At 40.0% G+C, this 21,575-nt stretch overlaps 2 protein-coding genes across 3 annotated transcripts; one reads left to right on the top strand and one right to left on the bottom strand.

The window, feature by feature from the left end:
- The first annotated feature begins 644 nt into the window (after nucleotides 1–644).
- Nucleotides 645–7,951, top strand: LOC143139087 (protein disulfide-isomerase A6-like). The gene is made up of 13 exons (XM_076299646.1): nucleotides 645–744; nucleotides 1,333–1,483; nucleotides 1,694–1,751; nucleotides 1,962–2,088; nucleotides 2,202–2,308; nucleotides 2,443–2,570; nucleotides 3,091–3,205; nucleotides 3,388–3,528; nucleotides 4,211–4,295; nucleotides 4,841–4,913; nucleotides 5,975–6,133; nucleotides 6,714–6,810; nucleotides 7,164–7,951. Exons 1-13 carry the CDS (start codon nucleotides 729–731, stop codon nucleotides 7,230–7,232), a joined length of 1,326 nt encoding a protein of 441 aa, XP_076155761.1. The 5' UTR covers nucleotides 645–728; the 3' UTR covers nucleotides 7,233–7,951.
- A 2,820-nt stretch (nucleotides 7,952–10,771) lies between these two features.
- Nucleotides 10,772–20,749, bottom strand: atp6v1c2 (ATPase H+ transporting V1 subunit C2). Of its 2 annotated transcripts, XM_076300029.1 has the most exons (13): nucleotides 20,615–20,749; nucleotides 19,860–20,025; nucleotides 18,959–19,026; nucleotides 17,949–18,031; nucleotides 15,680–15,774; nucleotides 15,420–15,511; nucleotides 15,164–15,262; nucleotides 14,996–15,064; nucleotides 13,532–13,624; nucleotides 12,478–12,565; nucleotides 12,171–12,268; nucleotides 11,767–11,896; nucleotides 10,772–11,645 (listed from the first exon to the last, which is right to left on the bottom strand). In XM_076300029.1, exons 2-13 carry the CDS (start codon nucleotides 19,986–19,988, stop codon nucleotides 11,550–11,552), a joined length of 1,140 nt encoding a protein of 379 aa, XP_076156144.1. In that variant the 5' UTR covers nucleotides 19,989–20,025; nucleotides 20,615–20,749; the 3' UTR covers nucleotides 10,772–11,549. The 2 variants fall into 2 exon arrangements, with proteins under 2 accessions (XP_076156144.1, XP_076156145.1); XM_076300030.1 differs by lacking the exons at nucleotides 14,996–15,064; nucleotides 20,615–20,749 and having other exon boundaries at nucleotides 19,860–20,569.
- Between the last annotated feature and the right edge of the window lie 826 nt (nucleotides 20,750–21,575).

The following is a 21,575-nucleotide window of genomic DNA, read 5'->3' as shown; positions in this document are numbered from 1 at the left end:
TGGCCTATACTGTCCAGGGAAAACAAATTAAACACCATAAACCATATATTTTCTATAAGCATATACCCTCTAGATGAGCTATAATACCAGTTGAGACATGTATTATCTTCCTCCATGCCTTGGACAATTTGTTTGTCAAATGTTGCAATTCGTTTTGGGTCACTATACATTAGCTATACATAATTACATTATGCCCTGTTTGCCCATGTTAACAAACAATTTCAAAAAACGTATAATACATTTTTTGTTTGTCTTGATGTAAGTAATCAACTCAGTAATTTTCATGGTGATATGTGAAGGTTAATTTTTTTCCCCCTATTTGCGTGAGAAAAATACTGTAGGCGCATGAATAGGGTATATTTAGGTCTTTTTCTAAACTTTCCCCTATTGGGATTCTTCGGGGCTTTTTTCCCTTACTCGGGACATATTGAGGATACAAAATCAGTTAAGTTTGCTTGTGTTGCAATTTGTTCAACCCTTTCTCTTAAAATGACTGGACTACTAGCCTACGATAGACATCTCATAATAACGATGTCCTGGTTGATGAAGAAGGCAACTACTCGTCCACTCCTGATTGGCTGACGACAAGAAAGTCGAAAGACAACCAATCAGCGCAAGACACGGTAAGTTCAATACTCCTTAGCACCCGTGCACTCAGCGGCAAACATTTCAATGCAGTTTGGGATGCCAGAATTCTAACATTATCTTTGGAAACGTGACCATTAGCTATGAAGACTTTACACGGTACGATCTTGAATTCTGCCTTGCATGCATGGCCACATATACGTAAACGTTACAGATCTCCGGCTAACGTTAAGTTAACTGTTAACATTTAACACTCCGGCTAACATTCACCTTAACATTTAAAGTACGATTACGTTTAACGTTAACGTCAATGTTTACTCTAACGTTAACTGCTTTCGTTAAAATGTGGTGGTCTTGTTTATCTTAACGTTAGCTACCTGTAAAGTGATCTTTGCTATCTATATTTTCTGCATGCTAATCTCCACACTCAAAGATAGATTTTCCTAAAGTGTGTTCATTTAACAAACGTTACGAGAGGTCAGGTTAAGTTGAAATGTATCAGCCCCAAACGTTATGTGACGACGACTAGCCTACACTAACGTTAAGTTAACGTTAAGTTTATAACGTTATGGTTAATGTTGATAGGCGAACTCCAGATGGATGGACGGACTCTAGCATATTAGCCAATGCTAAACTTTGGGTAACCAGTTATGTTCATATCAGCTCATTTACTAACAGTAAGTTAGCAGGAATCAAGAAGTAACGTTAAGGTAAGAGTTGACATCTCTCAACATCTCTTATCCTTAGGTGTGTTGGCATCATGGTTGGCATGCACTCTGTTCCTGACGGTTCATGCCTTCTATTCGTCCAGTGACGACGTGGTGGAGTTAAACCCGTCTAACTTCAATAAAGTTCTTCAGAGTGACAGCCTCTGGCTTATTGAGTTTTATGCCCCCTGGTGAGTGTCTAGTTGTGTTGTCCAATGACCTGCCAGCACTTGCTTTGCCTACCTACTCTTTGTAGAGTTTGAAACCTGCATTTGTAGCCTATTCACATTAGGATATTCCACACTGATAGGTTTTAATAATGTATTATCTATTTGTTTAATATGCCCTCCTCATATGATTCATAGCTTTTAAGTCACAGCTTCACATGTTTGCCTCTACAGGTGTGGTCACTGCCAAAGCCTCACTCCTGAATGGAAGAAAGCTGCCACAGCCCTAAAGGTACTATCAAGACTTCCCAGCTGTTCATTTCATTTTCATTATGTTGATTTATCCTGTTGCCTTAATACAGCCTTGATAAGTGAGCAACTTGTGTTTTATATGTTGCTTAAAAGATGCTTTCAATCCATTGGGTTGTTGTAGTGCAGATATGTAATGTACAATTGAATGCTGCTGGTATGAAGTGTATTAACACAGTAATGCACTATGTAGGGTGTTGTGAAGGTGGGCGCTGTTGATGCTGATCAGCATCAGTCATTGGGCAGCCAATATGGCATTCAGGGTTTCCCCACTATCAAGATCTTTGGAGCCAATAAGAACAAGCCAGAAGATTATCAAGGTAATTAAAGCACTGTCATGCTATTGCCTGTAACACACTTCAAAGCACACACATGCCAAATGCAAAGCCTTATATTGACACTCTCCCGTCCCTCCGCACCCATGTGGTCTAAGGTGGACGCACTGGTCAGGCTATAGTGGAAGGAGCCCTCACAGCCCTGCGGTCCCTGGTTAAGGAGCGTCTGAGTGGGAAATCAGGAAGCTCGGGTCAAAGCAGGCAGGCACGTTCAGCTCTTTGGAATCTTAACAACTTCATACTGATTCTTCTTTTTGTCCTTAACGTGTCTCTTTAACCTGCTGTGTGAAATAATTGTCAATATTATATGAGTTTGTCTAAATGTTATTGTACTTTTAGGGTGGAGGTGGTGGAGGCAAAAAAGATGTTGTGGACCTTACTGAGGACAACTTTGACCGGCTGGTGCTAAATGGAGAAGAGTCTTGGCTGGTGGAGTTCTTTGCTCCTTGGTGTGGCCACTGCAAGAGGTGAGTCCTTAACATCATGTACTATTCAGTTGGGAAGGGCCATATCATGTTAACAATATATACCGGTAGAATCATTCGCCGTTATACGAATTTGTCATATCCTGATAGAAAAGATATAGGTGATGACATGTTTAAATGTGGTGCAAGGTGGGCAGTTCACATGTAGAATGAGAACAAAGGTGACTGAATGTGGCGTTGAAACTGTAGACAAGGACGATTCTCAAGACCAAGTTGTTGTGTAACTTGTAGCTGAGAAAACTGTGGTGAATAGTACTATTTTCATATCATCATTTATATTGTTATCAACAAAAATATCCCGACATATCGTAACATAGTTTTATATAGTCTATAATGCCCATCCCTACTACTCAGTATGAGCAAGTGTCCTGGGAGAACCACCATTGCCTCAACATTAGTTACTATATCATTTACCAGATTACGATTGTATGGATACTTCATGTATCAGTGGAGGGGAAATTTGATTTACTTGTCTCTAACATTAAGCACTCAACTCCTGCAGACTTGAGCCGGAATGGGCAGCAGCTGCTTCAGAGGTCACAGAGCAGACAAAGGGACAAGTGAAGCTGGGAGCCGTGGACGCCACCATACATCAAGGCCTAGCCAGTCGTTATGGGGTGAGCTGCATCAGCTAAACTCTTCATCTGAGCAGTTGCAGATGAAAGTGCGACTTCTTTCAGAAACACAACAGACCCAAGAGCACAAAATGTGTCTTGTGTTTGTTTTGAGATGGCCTTTTCATTAATCATCTCTTTGTTTCTCTCTTGTGTTTCTCTCTTGTGTTCTCTGATGTCATCAGGTTCGTGGGTACCCAACCATAAAAGTCTTTGTCAAAGGAGAGCAGCCTGTTGATTATGAAGGAGGACGCACCCGGTCAGACATCGTCGCCAGAGCCCTGGACCTATACTCGGCCAATGCTCCCCCCCCAGAACTGCTAGAGGTACACACAGGACTAGCAAGTGTTTGTGCATCAGAGTGTGGATGTGTGTATGTCAGTATACTTCTGTGGAGACATACTGTGTATGTGCACAGAACAGTATGGATAGTCCAATGCTGTTTCTCCACGGCCTTGTGCATTGACTGCACATGTGTCTTCCAGCACTGGCTCAGGGACAAGAGAAAACACAATCTATTTATTTACACTATGTATTCTGTTAGGCTCGTTCATGCAAAGAGACTTTAGCTACAGTACAGATGCATATTTGCATGAGTATGTCTCCATTGAAATAAAACTAGAAGAGGCCAGCTGACTAAATAAAATTGTTGTGCATTTCATGTTTCAGCTAATTATCTCAATAGATTACCAGCAACAGTATTTTAAAGTAGGCATCGATTGCTGTTTAGAAAGTTATGAAGGTGCAGAGAAAACTAGACATACACAAAATAAGTTCTACTTGTTACAGTCTTACAGTATACAATACAGTATACGACACCATTGCACACATCGTGTGTCCACAGAAGTATACTTCAGCTTTTAGCCCTGTTTACACAGATCCATCTCTACTGTTTAATTCATTTCAGTTCAGGCTTTGCCTGAAGAACCACTACTCAGTACCCGCTGACTTGTACACTATCAGTAGTACACGATCATTTCTGAAATTCTACTCTGATGTGCACTTTAGATTCTTAACCAGGATGTCCTGAAGAAAACCTGTGAGGACAATCAGCTGTGCATCATTGCTGTGCTTCCTCACATCCTGGATACAGGTAAAATCCCCTTCCAGGGTTGAATAGATGTCTTGTTTGAGGAAGCAGGAGAACTTGATATCACTTTTCCAAAAAAAATGGGAATGCATATTAAAAGTGAAAATGAATGGAAATGTCTTTTCTTCATCTTACCAAGTGTGAAATCGTAGTATTTTATCATGTCATTGTCATATGGAGTTGCACCCCCACACCCCGCCCACACACGCACATACATACACACACACACACACCACCACCATGACCATATTTTAGATTTTAGATTATTACCTTGTATATATTCTTATTGTTATCCTTATTGCTTTGATCTGGTATTTACTTTGTATTATTATTATTATTATTATTATTATTATTATTATTATACTATTATTTTACTTTTATTTTATTTTTCCAGCACTTCGGTCAACTGTTGTTGTTTTTTAAATATGCTATAGAAATAAATTGACATTGACATACTGTCAGCTGATGGTATCTTATGATCTCATACAGAGGAGCTATGAGTGGGCTCAGACCTGAGTTAAACTGTCTGAATGTCCTTCATCCTTCAGGTGCTGCAGGAAGAAATGGCTACCTGGAGGTGATGATGAAAATGGCTGACAAGTACAAGCAGAAGGCATGGGGGTCAGTATCTTCATTCGGTTTTATGGCTTCACACTCTCTGGTCCCTAATTTAAATGATGGGTAAAGTTCAAGTCTAAATAAAGCTAATTTAATAACTAGACAAAATGAGTTTCTAATTTAACACCGTGGGCAAGACCTGAAGCACAAACATCGATAAGTCAGCTCAGTGCTCCCACATGCTAGCCTGACGAGCCAGACCCACATCAAGATGTAGAGTCTGGGAACTTACCATTGGCTCTGCACAATCCACGGGGCCGGATAAACGGTTGTCTTTCAAATTTCCTCTGCACGCAATAGGATAGCGTTATAACTCATGACTCATGAGTCCCATGCATTTTCCCACCATCGGAGCTAGTTGGCTTGTTGATCAAACTTTTGCCAATTTAAAAAAAGCTTAACTCGAGTCGCGATTCAAAGACCGCTGTTCGCCAGCAGCAGCATCCATCTTCTTTGTTTTCAAGTAGCAGGTAATTCACGCGGAACCGTCGCCGACTCTATACACGATGTGATTGGCCTGATAGAAGTTTCATTTTTCCAGCTCGCAAGCCAACGGAGAGTTGCTAGACTGCCCTGGCTGCAAATTACATTTGTGCAAAACAAAAGTTAATGAGACATAAATGGGAGAATGATATGAAGTTGTCCCCTAAAAACGGCAGAAATTAGCTGTTTTAAATGCTAGTCAACGTCTGCAGTGTAATGCTAGTTTACTAGTTTTGTTTACTCATAGTAACAGTTGATATGGACGGAAAACCAACTATTTTCTGGTTCAAGCTCCGAACCAAAGTGCCACGTTCCAAACCGTGTTTTGTTTGGTCAAAATGCTCCGACCGGTTCAAATGTTGGTTCTCGAACGGGAACGGGGCCGGTTTTCTGTCGGTGGAAAAGATTTTGCCAAAGAATGACTTTACACTTCACCAGGCTGCCATTTAAATTAGGACTTCATGTTTTGGTGATTGTGCCCTTTTTATATTATCATCTTTATCCTTTTTCTATGATCTCTTATAGTACTTTTAGACCATTTGTAATGTTGTCTCCTTTTTTCATGTTTTCTTGCTCCCTAGGTGGTTGTGGACTGAAGCAGGAGCTCAAATGGATCTGGAGTCTTCACTTGGCATCGGTGGCTTTGGCTACCCGGCTATGGCTGCCATAAACGCCCGCAAAATGAAGTTTGCCCTTCTGAAGGGCTCGTTCAGCGAGACGGGCATCCACGAGTTCCTCAGGTGAGTCAAAGACCCTGTTTAGATTTGTTTTTAAAATGCATCTTGGGTGATCCTATCACCCAAACCAAACAGTAGCAATGAATATGTAGCTCATTGGCATGAACTGGATTGCCGTAGCTAAATGTAGCCAATCTTCAGTTGAGTTTTGTTATTGTTGGTGGTGGTGTATTGTATCAATTATGTAAGGGATAATGTATTGTCCGCCGCTAATTATCAGAAAATAAGTCCTGGCAGGGAGAACAGAACCCTGATGCGCAGCGGACAATAGATTATCCCGCTTATTACACGGCTACTTGCCAGAACGAGAAAAGAAACCTAACACAATGGGTCTTTAAATTATATAATAATAATAAGCAAACGGACGTCTTGTGGAGGGATATGAAAGACGTTAATCAACCCGTTGCCATTGACAGCGGTGATTATATACTTTGCCGGTGATTATATAGTTTTAACATAGCTCCAAACGTTGGGAAGGCCCATTCATGTGAATGGAACCTTCTGCAGCACTCTGAAGAGCCGTGTAATAAATACAGTATACTCTCTCTGCTAATCGTATTGTTTTTATTGGTGCCATTTGTAGAGACCTGTCTGTGGGACGGGGCTCCACATCATCAGTGGGTGGAGCAGCTCTGCCAAAGATCCACACAGTAGAGGCCTGGGATGGCAAAGATGGAGTGGTGAGTCGGACGTGTGCTCGCCTCACTATGCTTCACATCTGCATATCACAACCAGTGTATGTTGCATAAGGTTAACCATTAGCCAGAGTAGTACAAGGAAGTGTGAAGTGTTCATTTGTGTATTCAAACACGGTGATAACCCTGCCATGATTTGACACTGAAAGTTTTCACCTCAAACAGAAAAAAGGTCACACAGTTCATCTGAGAAATTGCACATTCATGACCAAGAGAAAACTTTTTTTAGTCATAGCTTTTACCTTTTTGTATAGTTATAGCTTTTAACCATTATTACAAAATGTGAGTATGAGTGTATTCAATATGTTTGAGCTAAAAAGACATTCCATCTCTTACAGCTCCCAGAGGAGGATGACATTGACCTCAGTGATGTGGACCTTGATGACCTTGGGAGGGTTGAGCTCTGAGTCCCAGATGTGGTGTCCCACAGCACACTTCTGCTCCGCCCATACCTCTCTCCTATGGAAGAGGGGCACGATGACTTTCCACAACCAGCAGATGAGCGATATATCATACACTATTAAGACAGTGTGAGTGCATGGGGGTCTCCTCTATACATGGTGTGAGGCCTGGGGGCCTCAGGGGATTATCTAGGAACCTTAGGGGAGAGAGGGGACTGCCATTTGGGTACCTACTTAAAGAAACACAAATGCCTTAATTCCATTCCAGACCAAATTGCCCATATTTATTGGTAGTCTGCATGTAGCAGACACAAAAAGAAAGCATTTGATACAGAATATGTACTGACACGCTGTATCTTATTGTGGAAATTGATAATGCGGTGAAGAGTTCGTTTTTTTTAGCTTTTTAAAGGTGTTTTTGTTTTAATATGTTGTTGGATATTTCATCACAATCAAGGAAGTTAATAAATCTGGCCAGCGGGTCGAAACGGTTGAAACTTTGTTTTCTGTTTTCCCTGGTACACTGAAACCATTATTTGAATGTTGCTTATTTGCATGCCTGAGTAACCTGCACTTGCCCTACCACCCATTTGCGTACATCTTCATCACTGGAGGTAAGGCATTGCTGCAAATGTAATGTAATTGCTATTGGTGAATGCCAGCAACAGATAAATTAATAACTAACCCCTACCTGTAAATATGCCATTAAAATGGTTATACTTTCAGTATTTAGCAGATACTTTCCTTCAGTCAGTCAGTCGAACCGATGGTCTGATTGATTTCAAACGTGGCAGGTGTCTTGCTACGGGCAGGAGTAAGTGCAGTGCCAAGTTTGACGATGTTTGGATAAGAAAAAGATCAAATAAAAGATATCGTGAAATATATCGGTGAAAGAAGTACACATTGGCTCTGGTCTACTGTAGCCACTCCCCCTCTCACACAGCACAGTGCAGGACCAGAGACAGTGGGTAAGCGGAGTTTTAGCAGCACTGAATCAGGGCACAGCACGGGTCAAGATGCAAGACGTTGGTAGATTATCATGTTTGACATCAACAATAAAGACTCCCTGTATGCAGTTTTCTTTTTTAAAATGATTCCGCGGCTTTTACAACAACATGCCAACAAACACGGGTATGCAGTGGCTATTCAAAATTACATTAAAAAAAAAGCATCTCAAGGACCATTGACAGAAGTAGGATGCACCAGAGCTCAATTTCAAACGTCATAACAAAGGGTCTTTTATTTTTTATAAATTCATAAAACACTCCAAACACCTGTTTTTTGTGGAGTGTTGTATTGATAGATAGATACTTTATTGATCCCCAGGGGAAATTCAAGAAAATTGTGTGTAGATTGATGAAAAAAAAACTTAAAGGGTCTGAAAACTTTCCGTTAGGGCTGCACGATATATCTAAAATCTATCGTTATCGCGATATCAACGCTTGCGATGGACATACCGCAAAGATTACGTAATTTTCGATAAATTTCGATACATTTTCTGTGCCGTGCGCATTCCATACAGTCTGGTGTATTCACATTCTGAATGTCAACATATTTTACCAAACCGATGCTGTCATGCTGCCCAAGAAGCCCGTCCCCTACCAGTTTAGGTGTGTGGTGTTTTAGGTGTTGGAAGCGGGAGCTAAGTCGTGATGGCTGAAGATAGTGAGTCGAGCGAGGTAGGCTACACTTGGGTGAAGAGGAATTAGTGACTAAAAGGAAAAGCACGTCTGTTATATGGGAATATTTTGGTTTTATGAAGGATGCCGTGTTACAAACACAGCGCAAATGCGTCCTTCTCCACCGTGTTAAAATAAACAATTTCTTTCGTTATCGTTATATCAGAAGATATCTGTCTTACACTGTCTGTAAGGCTTGTATTTCATGATTTGCATTTAGCAAAAGCCTCAGACAGCAGCACAGAGGTAATCAGGATTCGTTATTTGTAAAAGTTGTTTAACCTACTTCTTAGCCTGGACTGTGCGGTTACTTTCACTTTCCGCTGCCCTCGTAGTCGGCATGCCGGTAGCCTAATAACGTGGGATGCACAGCCTATGAGGTTACAGACTGAGATGACTGCCGCGATATAGCAAGTAGCTTCTTTGCTAGGCCCATCGAAGGCTGGCAATGTGGAATATTCCGCTGGTTGGTGCACAAGTGTTCAGATTGGCTGTCCATCCGTCTTTTATGAGGATTAGGAGCAGATCTTCCACACAACTTCGATAGCCTATCAGGTCTCTTAGCTTGTCCATCAGGCCATATATAGCCTAGGCTACATGATATTTTATATTGTTTATGTAGAAAATTATACATTTATTTCTGTAATTATACATTTACCCCCCCCCCCCCCCCCCAAGCAGAATGGGGGGAAAAAACATTAAATATACTGCTCAAAAAAATTAAGGGAACACTTCAATTATACACTGGATCAGTACTCTGACACTGTTTGGTTCTGAGCACAAGTAAAACTTTTGAGGCGAGAACTGTCAGACATTCTGTGAATGTAGTTTGAGAATGGGGGAAAGGGTGGAAGGTTTCAAAAATGTGTGGAAAACCTTTTTTGAGCAGTATATTTAAATATCGCAAATTATATCGTTATCGCAGTACTCAATAATGTTATCGCATATCACATGTTTTCCTAATATCGTGCAGCCCTACTTTCCGTATGCACTGTAATTGAGCTACAGGTTTTCTACAGGAATGGCACGTTTGAAGGGGCACTGCACAAGTCCTATCAAATATAAGCCATAAGGACTAAGAGAGTGTAACCACTGTAAGAGCTTAAACCTCACACACATCCTGTTGAGTTTGCATGCCAGAAACGGTTGTAGTATGCAAACACATTAAGTGAAAGCATGTAAAACATTTTCGGGACTAGTTGATGAGGTCAGCGATACTGGAGAAAGATTGTTGATATTTGAATTTGACAGACATACAAACAGACCACTCCCCTCCTGTCAGTGCTCGATGGGTTTGTGGAAGTGAACTAATGCCACCTGTTTCTAATTGGCTACAATATAATAGTGTTGTGTGAGTAGGTGCCTTCTCTGTGTTTGTTTTCAGTTTACAGTGACGGGGATGTGAAGACCAAAGATGTGTGCTGAATGTGACAGTCAGTGTGCATTGCCTTAGAATTACCAACTACTCCTTTAACACAGAACTCCTAATCTGAAGTAACTTTAATCAGGTTTGACACATTTCTGCCCACCTTATTCAGATGAGACTCTGAAACTTTACAAATTGCATATACTGATCTAAAAGACACACAGGGTGAGCAATGTTATTAACCGAACAAGCATTTGCATGTACAAACATGGGTGATGTTTTATCCAAAGCTTCTTGCACAACAGTGCATTTAATTTCATTTAAGAAATTAATATTTTATCACTGTGCTTCTCTGGAAAAGTACTGGCCCATAGTTATGCTGTACCTTACCATAGTAAAGATGCCTCTGTGTGTACCAGTACATGAAACAAAAGTACAAAGGACACTTGCAAAAAGATAATGTTTATTTTTATTTCATGTTAATCTATTTTGATTTTTTTTTTTTACAAAATATGATTTACTAATAATGCTTGAGTGTGGATTTTATTACTGTGAACATGTTTAACTCATATTATTGCACGTGTGGTCACATTTTTAAAAATGCCAACTTGATAATCCTATATACAGTCATATAGAACCATTTGAGATTCTGGTTGGAATGAAGCAAAAGCAATACCATGCCAAAGCAATGTACAGGAACAGTTATACAAGTCATGCACATATGCACAGACTATACTGTCTGGTAGTTGGAATTAATGTGCAGCTGCTTTCTGAGTGAAACTCAGATTGCTGCATTTCAGGGCAGTCATAGTGTATACATGTTTGGTAGTATTCATATACTATGTGACAGGTCTGTGTCTGGGAAATCCCATTAAAATGTGCCAGATGGGCAATTTGTGTCCCCACCTATACATATTACTGAAGCTGATCCTGTATTGAAATAGAAGCATTCCATAAAGTTGGGATTTATCAAACACAGACGTTCACCAGTGAAATCCTTTCTACTAGATTCCATATTTGTGTACATCATTGTCAGTACTTATCAAAAAACTAATTTACAAACTACAGTGACCAGTCACTGTCTTTGTACTTTGGACACTCTTTATTAGAGTTCATGAATATCCAATGTACCTACCCACTGAGACTTTTAGTGCATGGTGACATCATGCCAACACTGAGTAACATTCGTTTTGAAAAACAGCACACAATGTGCGTATGATAAAAATATGTTTCTTTTTCATGGATGAATTGTCCTGAGGTGTTTTCCACACACTGCTGCTAGCTTGGGTCTACTAAGTTGATGTTGATTGAATAGCAGATGTAGGAATAGTATTCCTGCTGAGCTGTACTCATTCCGGGGATGTCAAGCCCAAGCTAACCAGTAGGGGGAGACAAACAGCAACGTTAGATTTCAGAGAACATCGTCTTACTTTACCAATGTATTAACGACCAGCTTGAGTGGTGTCTCTATCCGTGAATACATCAGGCCACTTACGTCAGGCTTGCTGGCAGCAGCTGCAGGATCTAAGTGGGTGAACAGAGAGCTGAGCAGCTCTCTGAGCTTCTTCACACACTTCCTGTCTGGCTGGAGTAGAATCACCTGGAAGCTGACTGGCAGACCATACCTGTCCAGCGACAAACCAATACATTTCCGCTCATACCCATTTTCTGTATTCCAGCACTTTTTTTCAACATACTGGATATGAAGTATTTTCCTTTCAAACCATACAAGAATTTAACAGAATTTTGGTTTACAACTAGCTAATAGACATTATCATTATCAGCAGTCTACAACTGGAACTTATAAAAGCTAGCTAGCTAACTGATGTATTTCTGAGATGCTTGAGGGTATGAGTGTAATTTGTTGTTGACTTACCAAAGGAAAGTAAATCAATTTACCTGAGAACAGATTCAACAAACACCCTGAGAGCCTTCAGGTGTATCCAGGCCACAAAGACCTCACTGAAGTTCACTTTGAGCCAGCGCACAAAGGTACCCTATAGGACAATTTTTTTCACACACTTCCTTGTTTTACATCATTATAATAGGAACAGCTAAATTGTCTCAATATATTTCTTGCGAACCACTGATTCTATACACCAATACAATTTCTTTATTGGTTCCTTTATTTGTGGTGAGTTATACTGGAAATATACTATTTTGTTTATGTACATACACTTATTTCAAGCCTATTTATCTGACTTACATATTGCTCTTTCTTGTCCACGATGAGGCGCCCCATTTCCTGTTTCTGTCGCTCTGCCTCCTCCAAGCTGAACTCTCTCACTGCAAACCTGTCAGGACCACGGCAACACTGTGAGTTATTAATCCCTAATGATATCAAGCATCTGATTGGACGGTTGGAGAGAGACAGTACTGTATGGCTGCAGTCAGGTATGGATTACTAAATGGACCTACCGGGCCCATGCTCTCAGGGGGCCCTGAAGCCCAAGCCTCTCTGTCACTACTATATGTTCTCTACCCCTGATATCTGAATTGGGCCCCTCAGTCAATGCTGTGTTTTGGTGATATGTCCTAATAGGGCCCCTCAATCATATACCATGGGTTGTGTTATTCATCCCTGATATCTGAATGGGGCCCCTCAGTCAAATAACACAAATTATGCTGTGTGATAATCATGCTTTGTATGAATCTTTTTCACAGCAAGATGCCTTGAATCTGTTGATGGTTATGGCATATTTGTAAGTCTATCCATTTCTTTCCACAAAACTTGCCAGAACTCATCATTTAAGGGATTATTTTTTCAAAATGTTCTTCCGGGGTGACATGCTTTTCATGTGTGCGCCCAGGGGCCCAGAGGCTCATAATCCATCCATGGCTGTGGTGGAATAGTCTTTTGCTTGAGAAGGTTCCTCACTGAGTGAAATGACAAAGTATCTAGGTGGTAGTCATGATGAGAGCTAACTGAATTCTAAAAATGCTTAGGAAATGTGCTTCAGTATTTTCTCTCTTATGTTGTTTTGTATATCTGATGAAAGGTAAGGAGAAAATAGCATCTCACAATTCCTTGTGGAAGCAACATTTACAGACCCAAGTCAATAACATTTCCCGTTGCATCATTAACTAGCCTATAAGTGCAATTTGATTCACTACAGTTCTCTGTTCCTACATCCTTATGAATTCTCCATCCCATCTTTCCTAGACCTCATGTTTTCCATTGAGGTGGAAACAAGGGAAAGTGGTTGGGAAAGGACAGGAAATAATCTTTTGGACTATTTGACCACCTATAAATGACTCACTTGTTCTTTATGGCATTAGCTTTAAATTCACCCACAGCTTTCTTGAACAGGGTGACAGTGAATATAGCCCCTTCTTGTTCTTCCAGTATTTTTCTGCAACATAAATGAAAGTGGAAATGTCATTGTTTCATTGCTCATAGCATCACAGCCTTTACATCTTAACACTTCTACTAATTGAAACTAATACAACTTATGAATACTAGGGCTGTCAATCGATTACAATTTTTTATCTAATTAATTACATACTCTTTGATTAATTAATCTAAATTAATCGCATATATAATTTTTGCTGTGAAAGTATTTTAAATATTTAAATTCAAATGAATCATTGAATAATCAGCATTAGTGACATTAAAGTTCAAAAACTCTTTTATTATTATTTTCACTGTAATATTATTTTCACTGTAATAATTGCCATAATAATCTATGATATGACCTAATATGCTGAGGAAATAAATTCAAAGTGCTTCAAATTAAAATAAATTCAAAATAAAGTGCTTCGGGAAGAAGTTTTTTTTACATACAAGGCATTTCAGGCCACAGATATAACCTAGGGGACACAATGAAAATAAATTAATACTCCCCTCAATGTCAACACTTATTTTTTTGCATTGATATGCGACTATAGAGTTGATGAACTCCGGTGATATGCAAATTCCTTGCTGCAGACATTGCAGAGGACTTTATTTTCAACACTTTATTTTTTATCAACACCATCAGGCCGTTTTTTAAAAGTAAATGTTCCAATCAATGAGCAGCACGTTTTCTTCTCTCTCCTTCATTTTACAGTCTAATTTTTACTGACTAGAATGGCTCGGGGTCAAAGGTCATACGGAATTAATCTGCACTAATTTTTTTAATCAGTTATTTTTTCTCAAATTAATTGATCGAAATTAATCAGTTATTTTGACAGCCCTAATGAATACATATGAATCATGGGGAAAACTGAAGTAGTTCACTTTTACTGTAAAAAGCATACTTCTACAAAACAAACAATATTGTTTTGAGAGGCATTAGAATGCAGTGTTGAAACACTCATATCTAGTAGTAGTAATACATATCCACAATCTAAATGAACAATAATGGAATCTTATATTCCTTTTCCTCATGTAGGCCAATTGTAATGTAGACCACAGAGTATGGTCCTTGGTCCTTGATAGCCCAGGTTTGTGGTCAGGAGAGGAATTAAGACTCGCAACTGAGACAGCCACCGGCAGCAGACTGCGGTCAGACACACTCTTCCTTTCCGCCAGTAACTTTACACTGGCTCCTGGCTCAGCTTTTGGACTACAACATGCAAGGTGCCCTTCTCTGTGTGACAACAGTGCCACCAACATGATCACTCGGTACTGCTTGCTGATGGTCATGAATACAAGACTATTTTACATATTGAGATCGGCCAGTGCATTAGATTAGTGTTCAATAGACTAAAACTATATGGACACAAATGCAACATAAACTCACCGACTCGAGCGAGGAACAACAAACTGAGACAAGGACTCGTAGGTGTGTTCCCACTGGTTATAGCTAGCTCTGAAATAATTCAGAGACATAAACAAAGAGTACATCTTCAGACAAATGAAGAAAGAAATGAGGACATACCACATCCACATGTGTGAGTGTTTCACTGACCTGGCCACAACTATAACCAAAGTAGTGAGGTATTCAGAACCCAAAACCAGGTCCTCTTTCTTCACAATATCAGTTAAGTTGCGAGTCTGTAAGCTCCCTCTATGTGAAAGGAAAAATTCACCAATACATCACCATCTTTTCTCAAGCATCTGTCAATGTGACAGTAATTCATCTGTTATTATTAGTAGTATATTTTATCAACCTAAAAAAAGCTTCAGCCAGTCCACAAAAAAGTGAAACAGGTTTAAAAACTTACTCTGTGTTACGTTCAAGGCCTTGCAGACTGGCTTTCACATTACAATAGGTGGCATTTCGAGTCTTAAGCTCTGCTTCTACCTGAGACACTTGCTGACACACACAAAAGAGCAACACATACACCACCCATTCATACAAACACTGTACAGCAAAATGTAGATACAAACACTGACAAACTGTATACATCTTTAAAATCTGCTGTAGATGCATTGTCTTTAGCTTCCATTGATTGCACCAGTAAAATACTTTAAGACGTTTTACCCTGGAGATGATTTCTGTGAGACTTTTGAGAGGTACAGCAGTGGGATACTTGGCCCTGTCCCACTGGAAACGTGTCACATAACTGGCCAGGTCCACTGATGGACAAGACAGAGATAGGGGTCAGTCAGTCCCCAAAGTCCAATATGGCACACAACACAAACAATAACGTAATGTCAAATCGCATGCACAGAAGGACATACTGTAGCATGAGCACACCACATTCCACTTTGTGTTAACATGCAGTGATGCATTTTAGGAAGCACACACACTTCACACTCCAAAATACCCAGTAAGTTCTGGAAGTAGACTTGTAACCGTGACACTTTGGGTGGGCCCCTGTATTCTAGTGGGTGAGCATGAGTTTTGGGTTAGTGTGAGAAAACAGCTAGGAAGGTAAAGATTTATCAGAACAGACAAAAGAAACGGTTAATGTAATGTTCAGTACAACAGTTAATGTAATGTTCAGCTACATGGCACACCAAAGCTCTTATTAATTTCTACAACAGAAACGGATACAAAGAATTGCAAAAGAAATGGCGGATACAACATACAGCAATGGCGGATACAACATACAGCATAGGTTTAGGTAGCACTGTGCTAAATGGTTTTCTAATTACCTGAGTGATAGATCAGAGTGTGTGGCATTAGATAACTGTACCTCATCCTTGCTAGAAGTAAAAATGGGTGTCCCCCAAGGATCAGTTTTGGGTCCTATATTATTTTCTATTTATATAAATAATTTAGGTATGAATTTGAACCAAACTAAGGCTCATCTTTATGCAGATGACACTATCTTGTACACCTCTGCTAAGTCATTGAAAGAAACTATTTATAATTTACAGTCTGCCTTTAGTCAGGTACAAACATCTCTGGTAGGATTAAAATTGGTATGAAATGCTAAAAAAACTAAATCAATGGTTTTTACACATTCTCATTCTCCTATAGATTTGTCTATTTCAACACAAGATGGTACCCCAATAGAGAGAGTAACTTCCTACAAATACCTAGGTATTTGGTTGGATTAAAAACTGTCTTTTGGGGTACATATTGAGAGCCTTTTAAAAAAAAACTCAGACCCAAGTTAGGTTTTTATTTTAGATTAAAGAAGTGTTTTCCTTATTCAGCAAGGAAAAGGTTGGTGCAGAGCACATTCTTATCAGTGTTGGACTACGGTGACCTCATTTATATGCACTCCTCTTCATCTTTATTAAAAAAATTAGATGTAGTATACCACTCAGCCTTTCGTTTCATTACAGGTGCAGCAGCCAGGACTCACCACTGCATTCTGTATGAAACTGTACAATGGTCCTCCCTCTCCCTCAGAAGGAAGTTCCATTTATTGATTTTCATTGCTAAAGCTCCTTTACCCCTCTACATTTCAAATTTGCTTTCTTACCATAATAGTGTTTACCGGACAAGGTCATCATAAAAAATATTATTAGTTATTCCATCAACAAGAACAGAATTTGGTAAAACAGCTTTCTCATCAAATGCACCTAAAGTTTGGAATGAACAGCCTAAATCTAGAATCACTTCCATCTTTCAATACTTTTAAAAATCTTTTAAAGTCAACAGTGTAATTGTTTTTAACTGGTGCCCTTTAATGTTGTATGTCTGTATTAGCTTAAGTTAAGTGCAATGTCTTGATTGTGTTTGTATAGTGTATGTACAGAGATTTGTGGTGTAGTATGTAACTGTGTCCTGACTTTTATGTATATATATTTTTTTTTTTACTTTTTGCCGCCAGTCTTGGTCAGGACTCCCTGGGAGAAGAGTTACTGTAACTCAATGGGACTTTCCTGGTTAAATAAAGGTTAAATAACTCCTTGGTGCAGCTATTATGCAACTATCACAGGAAAGTGTTCAGTGATATACTTAAAAAACGAGGGATAGCGCAAGTACAAGTAATAATGAGTCATTGAGGGTCTGTCATATGGCAAAATGCATGTGGATTGAAAAGGGCAAAACAGATAGTAATATTTTGATTCTGCAAACATCAAAATGTCATTACAACCTCCTGTTTTTGACGTCATTGCAGAACACAAAGAAGAGCGATGTCTGTCCCAGCACAAAAGGGTAGAGCCTTGATCAAGATCAATTTGACCTAACCTTGTAAAACAGCGATGTAAATGTAATAGGATCTGCTGCCTTGACTAGGGTGCTTCCAAACGGGGCAGAGCCAGCTCGATGCTGTGCCTCTCTGCTCTTAGCTAATGACTTTCCTCTGCGCCCCACTTCAGGTGGATCCCTCTGGGCTCCTGTCACTCACCTCCATTGGCCAGGGCATTCTCCAGGAGCTTGTCCGTCTGCTCCATGACCTCGGCCATGCACTGAGATGTTCTCCGCATCACACTGGGGTGGGATAAGGGCATAGAATGAGTTGGTCCATTACATATGGCAGCTTTGCCTAGTCCTGTTGAGATGTGCCCTGGTTGGGTTACATTCTATATGTGTACTTATAATGGTGATCGTAGATATGGGTTTATTCTTTCATATAATATAATGGGAAAAGACACAAAAGGAAATTGTCAACAATAGTCCAAGAGTAAAAACAATCAAGAGATTAGCTTTTTTGTCAGCTAACTAGGCCAATGTGATGTAAGCATGAGGCCATCTTGTTGTTCTTAAGTGACACATGCGGAAAAACAAGAGGAAGAAACATTTCTGTTTTCCATCAGAGGAAAAAAAGAGGTGTCCAGTGCAAATGCCCCAGGTTTGCCGCCATGGTGGAAGATGGAACATTGTGCCGCCACACTTGAAACTGGAGACCAGTAGATTGAGTGTCCCTGTTGCCGATAACTGCGGTACAGTAGCTGGGGGAATTTACCTAGGGAACTCCACATTTACACGATGGGACAAGCAGCTATTGAGAGACCTCACACTAGCTGGCTTGGATTCCTGTCTAGGCCATGAGACGAGCCTAACCGTTAGACATGGCAGACCTACAGTACCTCACACTTAATCAATAGGCTGTTACCAAGCATGTATGTTTCCAAATCCAATGTCATGAGTATGGATGGGAGGAAATTTTACAGTAGTGGAAAGGAGGGATTCATGTCTTCACCTACAGTATTCACTTCACCCAGAAGCCTTATGATTATTATGATGTGCAGCTTTGTAAAAGACTGTGAACAATGGTGTATTTTAGTTAGATACTATTTATCTTTCTACCCTTTCAAATCTAGAGCAGAAATTGTAAAAAGCATCAATGATGCCTTGTCAAAATAGAACTACAACATGATGAATTTGGTCCATCTAATTTTTCAGGAGTGTATTTACCTTTCTGCATGTGTGTCAAGCCTGGAAAGGTCATCCGACAGAGCCAACAGGGTGTCCAGTGTGCCCACCTTACAGAGTAACATTTCAATCTTCAGCACCACATTACATTACATTCTGAAACATCCCCAGAAAAAAACTCTCCCCTGATCAGAAGCTGGCAGTTCTCTGTAGGTACTAGTTTACACTCAGTAAATATTTATTTGAGATCACACAGAACCTATAGCAGTCAGGTGATAGTGGAGCTTAGGCCATCGTTCAAGCACATGATACTGGGGGGTAGCCTAAGACGCAAACAAGATAGATTAAGAATGAGTTTTACATAGTCCATACACCTGACTGTGAGGACTCGCTCTTTCACATCCAAAAAAGTTAAATAATAACCATTTGTGAAGTGTAATGAGGACATCATAGCATAGGCGTAACCCCAACATAGCTTAATTGTAGGCTGGGAGAAACAGAACAGAGAAAATAAATTAGCCTACTGTATTATTGGTCCCACAACTCAGTCCAAAGCGCATTTCTACTCACTGCTCTGCTTTCAGGACTCAAAAGAGAGGTTACAGGCACTAAGTGAGGAGATTTAGACAAACTTGGATCTTTTGTAAAACTGCTCAGTAGTGCTTTAGAGAGCAATATGAGACAGCTGATTCATTAGCAAAGAGAACTTGACACTCTTGACCTCAAGAAATATACTGCTGAGCCTTGTATTCCTTGTGTACTTAGGATTACACTATTGTGTATTCAGGATTTACCTGTGTTGTACATATTGCTTTCTCTCAAAGCATGTTTCTATAAAATAAGATAATCTCACATTATATCTGATCTAATTTATTACAATAGCCACCCGCATTGTTAAGTTGCACATTTTAGGATATATGGCATGATTTTAACGCATTCTTACCTTCAGATCTGGTATTGGGAACCTGAAGCTTGAGGCTAGACTGGCTTTGGATGCAGCACGTTTCAATTTCTCCGTTGACTGCAAACTGTTCTTGTCCAGCGGGACAGAAACCAGCCAGAACTCCGTCATAACTTCGCCGAAACTGCTGCTTTTGCAGCCTTCCCTCCTTTTTTTAGAAATGGGAAATGTCACCACTGATAAAGGCTACTTGTCGCGCTTTGTACATCCAACAGACTGACACAGGTGAGACACAACAGGTGTCCGGCGTTGCCTTTTAAATTTTAAGACTTGGCATTTGACAGTTGAGTTTCTTAGGTTTCTGACTGTCTTCAACGGTCTTTCTGTTAATGTCCTAGTAAACCATAGATTCAAACTTAGTTTCCCGAGATTTAAGAAACATGCTTAATAAGCAGTTACCCACTGGTGTTTTTGTCACATCGCAATGTGCGCGTGTATACGCGCAAAAAAAAACGCTGAGGTCCTGACTCGGTTCATCAAGGAACAATTACGAAGTAATGAGAGGAACAATACACCGGCAACTTGCGGTCAGTTCGTCTCACTTGACCAAACGTTTTCCATGAAACAGTTTGACCAATGGAAGTCGTTGTTACTTAACGATCTTTTAAAACTATTTCGCAGTAGGTCTTTGTCTAATTGTTGTACATGAAGTGATGGTTTTCCATGTATCACAAGCGTTCATTCACATCTGTGCCTCAAAATCATGTAATAGAAGTAGGCTAGGTGGCGGCTCTTACCTTTAAGGAAAGTATTCCATGTTGAAAAAAGTAATTCTAGAAAAACTAGAATTACCCGTTAGAGGGCTCTGGTGAATTAAACAAGACTGAGTCCACACAAAAGCGATGGTCGGCTGGTAAGCATTGTTGCATCACAGTGTAGATTAGAAAGCTGCTGTGTGCTGCTATCATCCGTCACGTTACCCCTCCTCTCAGGTTGACTCTCAAGTTCCTTGTCCTAAGGATGAGCTTGAACTAGGCTATAGGCTACCAGTTAACTATAACTGAACCTTTAGTTTATTGTTTTTACATTGTTTGGCCAGGTTTAGGGCAGCAGATGCTCTTTCATTGCCATTGCAAATATAGCCATAACTATAGGCACTCCTGATATTTCTATAACACCTCAAGCTGAATGCGTATGCTGTTGAATGTTTTATATTGATAAAGTGCAAGCGCAAATGCTTCAGATATGCTTCAAAAAACCTTAAGTCTACAGTGGTCAATGTTTGCACTGGAATAGCCAATACAATGTTATTTTCCTTTCGAATATCTAGTAGAGGACTGAGCTCACAAAATTATTTTGTGAGTGAGATGATCATTCATATGTTGAGCATTATTTCAGCTCTACAGTTATTTCCAGTTAATTGGAATTCAGTTTCCATGACTTTGTGAGTTACCTTGAAACTGGTTGCACAAAGTTGCATTTGGACCATTTCCACTGCAGGAACTCGGGGGTAGTTTTCAGGGGCCTCACACCTTTTTTTGTGCCTCCTCTGCAGCAACCACCTGACATTATTCGTCCGGCGGCCATATAAGCCAGAACAAGGCTACTGGGTACCCTTTGGTATCACACCTCAGTCTAGCAGATGGCGGTATGCACTCCGCTTGCAAACTGCCACAAAAAACTCACAGAAGAAGGTTACTCTGGCAAACCAGCGAATCCTTCTTCTTCTTCTGTTAGTTGTTTTTTACCTGATGTAAG

Source organism: Alosa pseudoharengus, unplaced genomic scaffold, assembly GCF_046254945.1.
Source record: "Alosa pseudoharengus isolate Yale_2024_CS ecotype anadromous, Long Island Sound unplaced genomic scaffold, YU_APseudo_1.1 YU_APseudo_1.1_scf_22, whole genome shotgun sequence".
NCBI classification, from domain to species: Eukaryota; Metazoa; Chordata; class Actinopteri; order Clupeiformes; family Clupeidae; genus Alosa; species Alosa pseudoharengus.
The sequence above is the reverse complement of the archived record's forward strand: the minus strand, read 5'-3'. Positions and strand labels throughout refer to the sequence as shown.

What these genes read in the sequence shown, in the direction of transcription:
- atp6v1c2 (XM_076300029.1), bottom strand. Translation starts at nt 19,988, where the DNA reads ATGACGGAGTTCTGGCTGGTTTCTGTCCCGCTGGACAAGAACAGTTTG. An exon ending in CTTGACACACATGCAGAAAG is followed by an intron (nt 18,032 to 18,958) that starts GTAAATACACTC and finishes ATCCCACCCCAG; the next exon opens with TGTGATGCGGAGAACATCTC. An exon ending in TTGGTTATAGTTGTGGCCAG is followed by an intron (nt 15,065 to 15,163) that starts GTCAGTGAAACA and finishes GAATTATTTCAG; the next exon opens with AGCTAGCTATAACCAGTGGG.
- LOC143139087 (XM_076299646.1), top strand. An exon ending in ATTGAGTTTTATGCCCCCTG is followed by an intron (nt 1,484 to 1,693) that starts GTGAGTGTCTAG and finishes TTGCCTCTACAG; the next exon opens with GTGTGGTCACTGCCAAAGCC. An exon ending in GCCTAGCCAGTCGTTATGGG is followed by an intron (nt 3,206 to 3,387) that starts GTGAGCTGCATC and finishes TGATGTCATCAG; the next exon opens with GTTCGTGGGTACCCAACCAT.